Source organism: Nesoenas mayeri (genome assembly GCF_963082525.1).
Source record: "Nesoenas mayeri genome assembly, chromosome: 2".
NCBI classification, from domain to species: domain Eukaryota; kingdom Metazoa; phylum Chordata; class Aves; order Columbiformes; family Columbidae; genus Nesoenas; species Nesoenas mayeri.
In genome coordinates this window covers 105,157,029-105,170,233 of record NC_137543.1, presented here as the reverse complement: position 1 = coordinate 105,170,233, position 13,205 = coordinate 105,157,029, and the positions used below count along the sequence as shown (strand labels likewise).

Genomic DNA, 13,205 nt, shown 5'->3' with positions numbered 1-13,205 from the left:
GATGGCCAAATTTTAAATAATCAGTGTGAAAACTAATTATAATCAATTAAAAATAATTTTTGAACATGAGTATTTGCTAGACCTCTTTTAGCACCTGCAGGGAACTTCTTCTATCTCTTGTTGAGGTTTTATGTGGCAGTATAAGAAAGACACGAGTCCTCTTTTCCAGTTATCATAGTTTTTTGAGATGATTGCCTTTGCAGATTCATCAGCAGGCTTTCCAAGTAATGAACTCACAGAATTCCAGGGTATAATGGGATTCAGCCTTTTAGTTCTGTGCTATCTGCCATTCATTTCCTTTTAACCACTGAAATGAACTTTTGCAGTGCCATTCAATCAAACTAATCCAAGATATTAATGTTTTGAAATTAGAAATATCGCAAAAAGGTATGTGACAAAATTGTAGGCGCTTTAATATTGCAGCTTCTTGAGAATTACTCTACAAGCTATAATACCCTGCAAAATCTTAGATCATATATGAGTTTCTGTCTTGTTTTGTGCCAACGTAATGCCAGAGTAAAATATACAATTGTTGTTCTGTCCTCTTTAAGCCTATGTACTGAATACATAAAGCCAAGCAAATGAATAAAAACAGCAAAGATAAAAATTCACCTGAATTAACTTCATGAAATCTGATCATCAAAACTACTGAGCTGTACTGAACTATCTTTATAGTGCTATTGCTAAGCATAGGCAATTAGTTTTCTTCCTCTCTCTTCACATTTTTCTGTCAAATAGTTAAAAAAACAGGAAAAAATATGCTAATACAATGTGATTCCCATGCCACATCAGGGACACTGAGTTTCCTGTGCATTAAACTATTTAGCTAGGTTGATTACTCTTGATTTTGTTTCTTAGGTTTCACTAGGTGTCATCACAATTAAGTTGAACAACATTTTCGACAAGAAAATAATAAACATGAAGTACAAAAATTTATGTCACTAATTCATGAGTTTTCTGACAGAAAAAGAGAATGGCTAACATGCACATTATTGTCAAATTCTTAGCTATTTTTCTGTAGGCAAAGCATGTAAATCTAGATTTAGCAGTAACAAGTCCCAAATGGAACTCTTGCATAAAGTAATAAGAAGTTTTATTGTTAATGTGGATGCTGTTGTTATTTTTAGCAATTATATTGAATCACACAAGCAAAAGCTGAAATTATTCTCCAGAAATAAGAACAAACAAATGTCAAGTATAGATGTTTTTCAGGCCTTGGAAACCTTGGAAATGGCACATACAGAAGTAGGACTATTAACTGTTATTTCTCCTTTATCAAAATGAAAGCAGAGCTTATGTGAGTTTTAAGTGGAGGCATAAACTCTATAAAGTAGACCTGATCCGGTAGCACTGTAAGAAGGTAGATCAGTTCAAACTACTCATAATTTCTTTTCTCTTCCCCCAGCTTGATCATTATCCTCCAACAAGTTACAGCCTGCCAACAGCATCTGACATTCAGTTCAACTCCCCAAAGGCACTATTCCTAGGAAAAGTTATAGGTAAGATTTCATTTTATGTCTGGTTATTTTGTTAGGTATTTTCAGAGAATACTGAAAACCATAAGCACACAGGACAGTGATGTGTGTTGTGTTTGCAGCATAACACTTGCTGCACATGTGGTTCTTGACTAGAAAGTGGTGACATTGGAGTTATACGTAAAGGAAAGGTTATGTTCACCTTGTGACATAGGCTGGTCTCCACACAAGTAAGTGATTGTCTGGCCAATTCATGGAGAAAAACAGAGAGAAGCGAAGAGATACTTGTAACATCATATTTGTACAGTTTTGTTACTCTCCAGGTGTTGGGTGAAGGGAATACAAGGAAATCATTGGGATGACTGCTTCTATGAGGAGATATTGAAGTTATTTTAAACAGTATCTTCCACTGTGAAGTTATCATATGCTCTGTATAACACCTTTATCTATGCAGTCAGAGCTCTTATCGCAGTGCATCCTCTTGTCTCTCATCGCTCTGCCAAAACTGCCACTTTCTCACAGTGAGGCCCACCAGCGAGGTCCTTTGGAAATCCGTAACACCTATAGGAGCACTCTGCTAAACTTTTTCCATCCCTTTTAGGGACCTCATTGTTATTTCCCAGTGCAGCAGCTTCCCAGCCAGCTCCCCAACTGAACTAGAACGGCAATGCAGATGCATCTTAAACTGCCTTGGCTTCACTTTTAGGCTGTCTCACTTTCCATTACTTAATTTCTCCACTGCTGGCATCTTACATGAATTTCCAGGGTTACTCACTTCAGGAATCAATTATTTCCCTGACATTTACAGCTTTCAAAGAGGGTTTTTTCCCCTTTTCAGAGATAAGAGGGTATTGATATTATTTTCTCTAGGTACTTTGTACAGGAATGTGGTTGATTGAACTGCAGTGAACTGTTTAATCCAGAAAATTGTGAACTTTTTTTAATTTAGTGGTCTAAGACAGTAATCAATGAAACTGATTTTTGAACTGAAAAAACAGTTGACCACATCGCTAAGTGACTTTTTCAAGATACACTTTTTCATTTGTTTCCTTTTTAAAATTTAATGCATTTAGCCTCTATGAAATAGGAAATAACAGGCCTTTAAAGTGGTTGGTTAGCGAGAGAGACAATGGAGTATTTTCTGGTACTCTCCAAGTCAGTTCTGTAGGTAGTACAAAAGACCATGCAGTCTGGTTTTGGCAAGTCTCTGGAAACTGGGTGCGTTCACACCTCCCCACACTGAATTAGGGCGGCTGGCCTAGAGCTGACTCCTTGCCTCAGCCAGGCTGCAGAGAGGAGACAAATTACTTCAGGTGAAGCACTCAACAACTGGAATAGCTCTGCCAGTAAGGAATGGGGCTTGGCTCTTTCCTGCCAAGTTATTGTGCACAAAAATATCAGCTAGAATTCACTGAGAAGTGTTGCAGTGTCCATGTCCTATGGTAGGCTAATTGCCAGAGAGGTTCTGTTTCCTTTGACATGGCCGCTCTCTGTAAATGCCTTCTGTCTAAGAAACTACCATGGTATGACAGTACTGCCTCCACAGCTTAGCTGGTAAATAAGCTTAACTTTTTTGAGTGGTTATTTGGATCCAGCTAAAAACAACACTTTCCTGGCCATTCTAATCAGGAATCAGGTTTGAGAGAGACTGAGCAAGGTACATGAGAGAAAATGGAGACAGGCATACAACAGAGAAAATACTGCAGCACCAGAGATAAATAATAGAGTGAAGGAAAAGGGCCATTCTTGAAACACAGATGGAACCAATGCACTGTATGCTGTGGTGTGAAAAGAAAATGGAAGAAACACAAAGTAAATGAGAAGGCAAAAAATACTGTTTATGCTACACATTTAAAATACTCAGAGTGCAGACAGAGCAATGCAAGGGAACCACTTCTTATTCTTCTGAGTGGCTGAGCTGACAGGTATACTAACAACTTAGTCAGGTAACCACATCGATGAAACCATGACGTAAGCAGGAGGTTTAGTCTTTACACTCGTTCTTTCTGAGCTAAATTTTTAAATATAGTCATAGCACTACAAAAGTCCACCCAGCTGTCTCCCACATAACCCCATGCCCACATGCTGGTTTCTTTGCCGCTTTTTAGTATTCACATTCTGAAATTTTCTTTAGGCATTCTTGGAGAATAAAGGGGTTGCAAGAACTGAGCAGCTCAGATGGTCCAATGTACAACCTTTCATGTCTAGGAAATTTTCAATTTCGGCAGCGACTGAAAGACATAACCATCTCAGAGGTCAAATAAAATGAGTTATGGACCCTGTTCCTTTCCTACAGCTGTGCAGCAGTTTGCAGGGCAAAGTAAGTTCAGAATCCAGTATCTTTAAAGCTTCTAGCTGTCACATCATACTGGCTAGGCATGTTACAGTGGACCAGAGGAATTAGCACCAACAGAATATCTGGATATCTATATCGTGTTACAATCTCTAAATGAGCAATATCGGAGGAGCCTCCTATTTCAGTGCTAGTCTGTCATGAGTTGCATTCAGTTTCTATTGTTCCCATACCACGTAATTCTTACTTGTCATCAAAAGTGAGTGCAAGGCCCTATTTATAAGGATAAATGGGTTTTTGAAGAGCACTCTGGAATAATCTTACGAAGAAACTGATCTTCTGCCTGGCTCATTTCCATTTTTATTAGGGTTATTTGAATAGGAACAGCCATTTCTGACACAGCTGTGCTTGCTGTGATACCTCACCTGCTGCTAGTCAGGAATAAGCACTTGTACAACACCTACCAGAATGCAACACCACTCTCTGCTCTAGGGGTTACAACAATATGGCTGATGAATAAAATTGTGACAAAATGGCTCCATGCCTCATAACTTGTCATAAGATATTCTGTAAAGCAAGAAGGTCACATAAGGAACAAAAATAAATTATTGTACTGCCGTTGTAATCAAGGAGAATTTCTTCTTCTTCAAGTTGGGGTGTTTTCTGCTTTCCTGAAACCATTTCCAGAAAACGCAGTTATTCACTGGCTTGATAAAATATTTATAGCCTCCTGGGAAACTGGAGGTAAAGGCATTTCGTATATAATTCCTACCCAGGTAAAATGGATTATGGTTTGAGATGTGAAATATAGCTGAAGGAGACAACGAATGAAAAATCCTGTTTTACATGAGTGTTTAGTAACAAAAATATAAGCAACCAGAGAAATGCAGGATTTTATGAAAAAGATAGAATAGAATTGTTCATGTTTCAAGGAAGTTCTTTAATCTGTTATTTAAAGACACTTAGGCTTTGATGGCTGACACCAATGAGGTGAGAGGGAAAAGTTGGTTATCCAGATGACCAGCTATGAAGAGAAAAAATCTAAAAGTAGACAATGTAACAGGAAGTGTCATATGTCACAGTTCAGATCTGAATCTACATTTCCATTTAGGCTTCAACTGGAGACTCATTACTGAAAGAAAATAGAGCAGAGGTTTTATTTTCCCTCTTAAGTGGAGTGGGTTTGGATGCAATGTTCAGGTTTGTCTTCACATCCATTTTGGAGACCAACACCAATTTCCATTATGGGAACAATAGATAGGGAACTGCTGTCATAGTCTGTATTTTGGGGGGGGGGGTTATGCATTTTTAAATAATTAGCTACACATAATTAAACATGATTTTGTATAGGTATCATTCTTGTGAACAGAAATAATTTGAGAGTTTCTTAATAGGATTAATTTGATTGAGCAGAGAAACACCTAGATAGACAAGAGTTGCTCTTGAGAAAGTGGCAGAAAATGTGCCTGTTGTCTGTTTTCCATCACAAGTAACCACTCCAAATCAAATTATTTCAAAAATACTTACATATCCACTTGGAAACAATTAACATAAGTCATCTATAACACAGATTATAAATTTTAGAACAGACAGCTGTGCCTGCAGCTAATCTCTGTAGGTTTCATTTATGTCTCTGCTGTACCCTAGTGCTCTTCAGGTACTTCCTGTAAGAGTAGCAAAAACCAAAGTAGCATTCAGGTCTTCCTGCCTTCTTACAAAAGCAACTGCCACCATTCAGCAACTAAAGAGAGATCCTGGAAATCAACCTCAGGGGCCTGGAGACTTTTCTCAAAAGGGCAATTCCTGAAGAAGAGGTAGAAGGTCCATTTCTAGATGTGTTGTTTCCCTGAGTCAATGGAAGGATTTTTTTATCGTTCCCTTGCTGGAGTTTCTCTGTTTCTTTACTGGTGTGTGTGGTCAGAATAAAAACTGGTCAGGAGACATTTCTCTGGATTTGTGGTGACATTCCCTGCCTTGGACTGATGGGAGTTAAAACCAGTTTACATCTCTCCAAGTAATTAGTTTCAAGCATGCAAAGGAGAGAACATAGAAAAACTTTTTTAAAAGTAGGAGATAAAATGATATTGCTTACATGGCTTAGGTAAAGTATAGAAATGGGAACTGCTTTTTTCTTGCATAACATCTCTATAAATACTCAATAATAGGAGGCAAAAGTTTTAAATCCTTTGAACTACCAGCAGGGACAATGGCATTTTTTCCAAGAGGTAACCATTCTTTACTACTAAATAAGATACTTTCTTTTCTATAGAACAAGCCTAGCAGTTTGATACTTCAACACTTCTCGATGAATAACAGGAATTACCTAAAATGTACAATAATTTATCCTACCAAAACCATCATACACTTTTGAAACTAACTTCGATGTCCATTTTTCTGCACGACTGCAGAGGTTTATTATTTAGAGGGTTTGTTTCATGTCAAAGGAGGTCATTTAGACTCATCTCTTTGAGAACATTTACCATCATTGAAAAGGGGGTTTTAATAGCCTTGATTAAAAAATTATTTAAAGGATCTGGACATTGTCGTCATTGGCACTCAGTTTGGGTATGGTGCTTCACACTGACATAATCTGATACAAATCATAGAATCATTTTGGTTAGAAGAGACCCTTAAAATCATCAAGTCCAACCATAACCTGACTCTAGCACTAGACCATGTTAATCAAAGAAATCATAAAACCAATTACTGGTTTAGAATTACGTCCCTCATACTGTAAGGTACTTTGCTCAGCTCTTGAATTTAGATCCTAGAAGGTAATGCAGATCTGTAAATAGGTTATCAATAGTCTAAAAGTATTCTTCTGCTACACAACTTTGACATGTATCTGCTACTACCTCATGACCCTGATGAGATTATATATATATAAAAAATATATACTATATATATTTTATATATCTATATATTTATATACAGATATTAAAAAATATATATATATATAACATTATATATATATTAGCAGCATGGCATTCATGGCTCTACAGCTTCAGTTTGCTCTGTGGCTTTCCATTTTGCAGTGTAGACAGATAATCTGAGTGCAGGGTAGCCTAGCTTACTTTCACTGATCATTAGAAAACAGCTAGCATGCACTAAATTCATCCACTAATTTACTTCAAAGTAACTGCCTGTTACTTCATTTCTGAGCACCAGCATTAACATTCAGTACTGTAATCTCAGGGAGAATGCATATGTATATTGTCATTAATATGAGCCCTCCTGCTACAGTAGCAGTTTAATATTAATGTGCTTTCCCCTGCATGAGTCACACATTAATTATCAGACAAAAATATAACATCTGGACAATTTTCCTTCTCCCCCTATTTAATAGCATCAGCCTGACTGGAACTAGGTGATCTTTAAGGTCTCTTCAAACCCAAACCATTCTATGATTTTCTGGTTGAAACTCCTCTGGGATTTGATATTGCATATCTCTCTGATCTCAGATGTCTGTCTCTCCATATCTCACTCTCTGAAGTGTTTCTGGTAATGGTCGAAGCGTTCCACAGTTCTTTTAGTTAAAACAAGATTGAAAGTAAAAGAAAAATATTTTTTCTTTCAGACCTCTGGGTTCTTGACCTATCTAGTTCCTCTGAGAAATCCTAACTATAAGCCCTGTTCAGAAAAGAATGTTTCCCATCTACAGGCCTCCTATCTAAGGGGACACCGTAAAGACTTTGAATTGCTGGTTCCACTCCAATAACTTCTGTGGCAGTAATCAGGGTAGCCCAAGTGAATTTCATCTTTTGTTTGAGAACTGAAGTGAAGAAGGAGACCCGGGAATATCCATTGGTGCTGTTCACCTCACAGCATCCATGCTGCATCTTCTTTCAGTTTTTCAGAATACTATGGGATTCAGCTGCTGCTACATTGCCAGCTCCAAAGAGGCAGAAGGTAGACCCCAGACAAACTGGACTAAATTAGATCCTATGGTAATCTCAGTAGTTAGGAGCACAGCCAGCTCTGCTCTTCCAAAAATTATCTGGAGTAATACCTCCCACTTTCACTCCCACCCTTCACGTCATTCTTCATCTCTCAGCCCTATCCTGTACTTAGTGAATGGCAGCTCCCCTTTCACATGGTTATTGCAGCAGTCTTGGTAAAAGGTAAAAAGCCTTCACTGATTACTAGTCCTCAAATCTGAGGGCATCCAACAGCTCCAAAAGGTCAACTACCTTTTTTTTTCCCTCGTGCTCTTTTAACATGCATTTCAGCCTGTAACAGGATGCAAGAGGCTCCTAGTTCCTAAATTCTTTTCCTCTCTGCATGAAGATGTCTCATAAAATTGTTTCATACAAAAAACTCTACAAAATCTTGCAGAGATTGCTTTACAGCTCTTTCCAAGTATCTATTGGCTCTGGGGGAAAAAAAAAAAAAAAAAAAAAAAAAAAGAAAGAGAAGATTGTAAAGACATTTAATTTAGTTAATGCCATTTTAAACAGAGTATTTGCACAAGTCTTACCTGACATTCAAAACCATGTGATAACAATATTTAAAATAATGGGATAAAATGAAAAGTTAAACTTCAGTAGTTAGAGTGACTTTTTTCCTAGCTTCTGTGTTTTATTAGGGTGGCATGTCTTAGTTATACAGCTTTTCCCTACCACAGGAAGAGAGGAGCTATTTCACCTGTACTGTGTAATATCTCATACTAATTTATTTCAAATTCAACTGCTTTAAAGGGTCAAAGAAGGGAACTGAACATGAGAAGATCACCAAGGGCATCAATAAAACCTGCTGCTGGCCCTATAAAATTATAATGGCATAGACTGCAAAATCTGAGAGCTTAGGCCACCTTCATGGCTTGTAAATCCTAAAGCGAAGTGTTATGCAATCTGAAAACTGAAAGCCAAAGGTATACCTGAAGTGGAAAGTGAGAGCATGTTATAATTTTCCTCAAAATATATTTGAAGGAAAAACTGAAAATAAGATCTCCCCTAAAATAACAGAAAGACAGAATTGACAAAAATTGTCTTTACTAGGTCAAGGCACAAGTTTTTAAATTCTACATTATTTTACCTAATATGGGCAACCTCTGTCCATGACTCCAGATAGAAAACATTAAAAAACAATATGAACATGTACTCATGTTTTGATCAGAAACAGCTATATAAATATCCATTCTGACCAGTTTATTTTGGTTGAGGGTGAAGATTATCTACATGCCATTCCTTATAAGGTCAGGTAAACAAATTATGTCTAATTCAAAACTCACTCGTTTGACAACTGGAAAATACCTCAGTTTTTATCTGACACTTGTTTCACTTAGAAAAGTGAAGGGAGTGGAGGGAAGAATCAGAACAACACAACACATAACCTGACAATAATACTGAAACTAAAACTCTCAGTTTTACTCAGATGAATTATAATCTCTCCAAGAGACTGTGTGCCTCCAAGTCTGTTGTCCAATTCAGAGACACTGTCAGACAGGCAAGAGAAGAGGCTTGTGTCCCATGTTTTGGAAGATCACTGAGATCAAGTCAACCCTCTCCCTCAACATCTATTCTAGTTTTCACTCTCATCAGTAAAAATTTTAAGTTGTTCATGTCCTCTTCTGATCTGAAGTGACTTCTTATGCCAGAAGTGCCAGAGGTTTCCTGAAGCCTGGAGAAAATTTGTTCAGATTGCTGGAGAACCTGGGAAAGGCAAAGGATGTGAGAGTTTCTGGGATGTGAACTAGATAGCATTTTCATGGTCTCTGCTACTGTGTCTGATACAATAATCCCCAAAAGGAGGATAGGACCATTGCCCCTAGCAAAGCCCTGCACTAATGCACCTTCATACCATGAGGCTTAGAGTTGCCTTAGGTCTGGACAGCTTTCCTTCCCTCAGAGAAGTCTGGACCTATCCATGCATGTAGGTTTTAAGCTGTACAGCTTTGTAGGATTAAACTTATCTCAGTTCAAAGGCTCAACACAAAATCTTTGCACTACTAAACCCTGTTTTAATCCACAGCTAAAGTACACCTTACATAGAATGTAAAGTAAGACTATATTGCACTGCTGTTCTTTGCATATTACATAAGTATATATAAGTATTACATAAGTATAATCAAGACATAGTAAAATAAACATATTCCTCAAACAATTTTAAAAATTAAGATAAGGTAACCTTTTTGTAGGTACTTTATATAGAACTATAAATTCATAGGTAAATTATTCATGGTGAATAATTTGCTTAACTCCTACTATCAAAAAAAAAAAAAAAAAAAAAAAAAAAAAAAAAAAGAGGGGGAGGAAATAAATTATGCAAAGATAATCTAACATTTTCCTGTTAAGCCAGACCTTTAACAGTAGGTTACTTGGCATTTCTTTTAAAGTAAATGTTCTCATTATTTAAATTACAGAACCAAAACCTGACTGGTGTCTTCTTTTCAAGTGTTGATTCCCAGCAAATTTCAAAGCTATATGTATACACTCTATACATAAGCCCTTTCTGATTGGTACAGTAATGTATTCTCCATCTGCATATTACAGGGACCAGCTGAAACACTATTAATTGCCACAGAGAAGGAGCTCATTTGAAAGATTGCTTGTTCCATTTGCAGTGGCTTCAACTACATCCATGCTGCAGTTGCATCAGTGATTTCACTTAAAACTTGCCATAGCAGTATAGCTATGATACTGCTCAACACAGACTGATTGTCTCTGGTTATCTTCATGGTATTAAGGTGTGTAAGAGGGAGACACTGGGAATAATTCCTCCCAATTCCCTCATTGCTGCTTGCTATGTCTTAGTCACCAGTACTGAGCTAAAAACATACACTTCATTTAGATTTTTGCACCACCTGTGTTTCTCATGTGTCATTTCATATATGGTGGAACATATTTCAGGTAAGTTTCAGACTGACACATTTTCAAGCTGAAACATGGCAGTCAGTCACTTGAGGAAGTTGTTGTTTACTACCCAGCAAAATACAGGAGGTCTACTCTAACAAGTATAGCTAAGGAAATGAAACAAATTGTTCTAATTTAATAATTCAGATTGTTTTCTGGATCAGAAATTAATAGAATTATTTTTTGAGGGAAATATGGAAACTGTATGGACCCTCACAAGTCTTCAACGGGGAGATCTACTGTAACAGCTAAAACTTATCACCAAGACCCAAGAATGATCTAAATTAATCTGAAAAGGCATGTATGGTGAAAGACACCCCAATTCTGTGGTGGAAATATGGCTGGCGTGTTATTTGATGGAGGCTTTGAAGTGGTTCTGTCATGTCTTTTGTGTGTGTGTGTGTGTGTGTATTTTAAAATACGGCATCTTATTGGAATAACTTTTTACAAAAATTTTAGCAATTTCAATAATATAGTATTGTATAGCATTAGGGATAGGATAGTACTAGGTATAGCACGATTTTTAAATAGCTTCCTGAACTAGATCCAGAAGTTTTCTGCAGCACAATCTATATCAGTAACAGCTTTTTGTGCTGCAATTTTGTTGTTTTTTCTGATATTCAGCCTGACTAGTAGCAGTGCTATGCCATTGACTGTGACAGTTACTGATCCTTAGATTTAGATGCCATAATAAAACTCTATTTAATCTGGAATTCAGCGGCTAGTTCATAAACACATCATTTAAATACAACATCTTTACAAATTTCTTTCTAGAGAAGCCTGTTTCCTTTACCATAACTGCATACCACTTTCCAGAAATCAGTCCTGTATGACTACATGAACTTACAAATCTATCTCTCAGTGATTTTCAGCTAATGAAATGTCAGGGTTGTACTTTGCTTGCAAATGAAGCAGTCGAATGAATTTACAGTCAACCTCCCACCAAATGTTAGTATTTTTATTTTATTCAGTCTAATAGCAAGATAACATATGCTGCCACTGATTTTGCTACTCCCTCCTATTTTCCATTTTCTTCAGAGAGTGTTCAGAATTTTACCAGTCCTCCCTGGTTTTTTTTTTTTTTGAAAGATTATGAGCTGCTTCACTGTAACATGAAAATGCTTGTTGATCAACAAAATAATCTCTTGATCCTACTTCCCAGCTGCAGAATCCAACCTATGTAGAAGTTTCAGCATAGTATATACTGTTCTTCAAAAATGCTCAGAGAGAGAAGTGTATTTGTTATGGAGTGTTAGAAAAAAACACAATTATTTAAAATACTCAAGCTAGAATGACTCCTCCTAAAACCTTTCTCTTTTAGAATAATTTGAAAAGGATTTCCTCTGTAGTGGTTGATGAGGGACCTCAGAAATGCTGATATTGTGAGACATCTTCAGGGAAAAACACTATTACAAGTACTAGCGTAATTCATCAAGCTGTCACATCACTCTCAGCCAAATTCAATGTGATTTCTCTTTAGCATCTTGAAAATATGTACTTTCTTCACTCGCTACATACTCACTTAGCACAAAATTAGCATAATTCCCAGCATCCTTTGGCTAATGGCAACTTCTAGTTGGTTTCTTACTTCTACATTCTCATGGGATTCCTTGCAAGACAGTCAATAACATGACAAATGAAGATGGGAACTGTCTACTACAGGGATGTCAAACTCATTTTCAATGGGGCCATGTCAGCCTCGTGGTTGCCTTCAAAGGGCCGAATGTAATTTTAGGACTACATAAATATAGGAAGGCAACCACGAGGCTGACGTGGCCCCCACTGAAAATGAGTTTGACATCCCTGGTCTACTATTTGTGTGTTAATTAGACCAAGAATTAAAGAGTCTTTTTCCGTTTTTCAGAGGTGACATCTTGAATTTCCTTCTAATTTAAATATAGACAAAAAGATACTAAAACGTTGCATTTTCTCTTAGGCAAACCCAAATGTTTACTTTTTAACACTTAGTAACAGTTGAGCACTTTCCTTTTCTATTCCCTGATGAAATAAAATAAAAAGAAAAATATCCAAAATCTTCATAAACCATAATAAATCTTGAAGCCACAGTGTGGGTTAAAGAACTGGAAACTTCTCAGAATACTGTAGCAAACTTTTTAACATGAAGTTTATTGCCTAATTTTCTTTGTATCATTTTCCCCATGAAATCCTTTGAATAAACCACTTGGGAGAGCATAAATGGCTACTAGAAAAGGTCAAGTGTGAAGTAACTTAAAACTTGCCAAACTATGTCCTTGTGATATGGGCCTTGTTCTCTCAATTACAAATTAACTTATACCAACACACAAACCCCAAACACACCGGGAAACTTCTGTAGCTCATAGCTAAAACTGAAGGTAATATGCAGGTGCTGTTATGTAAATATATTTCAGTGTCTATACTAATTCTTATATACTGCATGTTACAACACTAGAAGTCTGAGCATTTAGTAAGATGCTGCACTTTTTTTTTCCTTTCTCTAAAGAAATACACTTTTCCCAGTAAAATAACTTTGTTATGAGTCCAGATAATTTTTTCTACCAGTTCATAGTGGTGTTCCTTTCCTCTTTCCCAATTTAGTGCAGTTCA

The 13,205-nt window shown here is 36.8% G+C and overlaps 1 protein-coding gene across 1 annotated transcript in view; it reads left to right on the top strand.

Annotated features, from left to right (window-relative positions):
* Positions 1-13,205, top strand: part of CNTNAP2 (contactin associated protein 2) — a gene marked incomplete at its 3' end in the record, with an annotated part of 1,137,334 nt that overhangs the window by 1,076,644 nt on the left and 47,485 nt on the right. Inside the window, exon 21 of the mRNA XM_080338877.1 lies at positions 1,406-1,499. Coding sequence (XP_080195003.1) covers positions 1,406-1,499 — 94 coding nt within the window. The remainder of the gene's footprint in view (positions 1-1,405; positions 1,500-13,205) is intronic.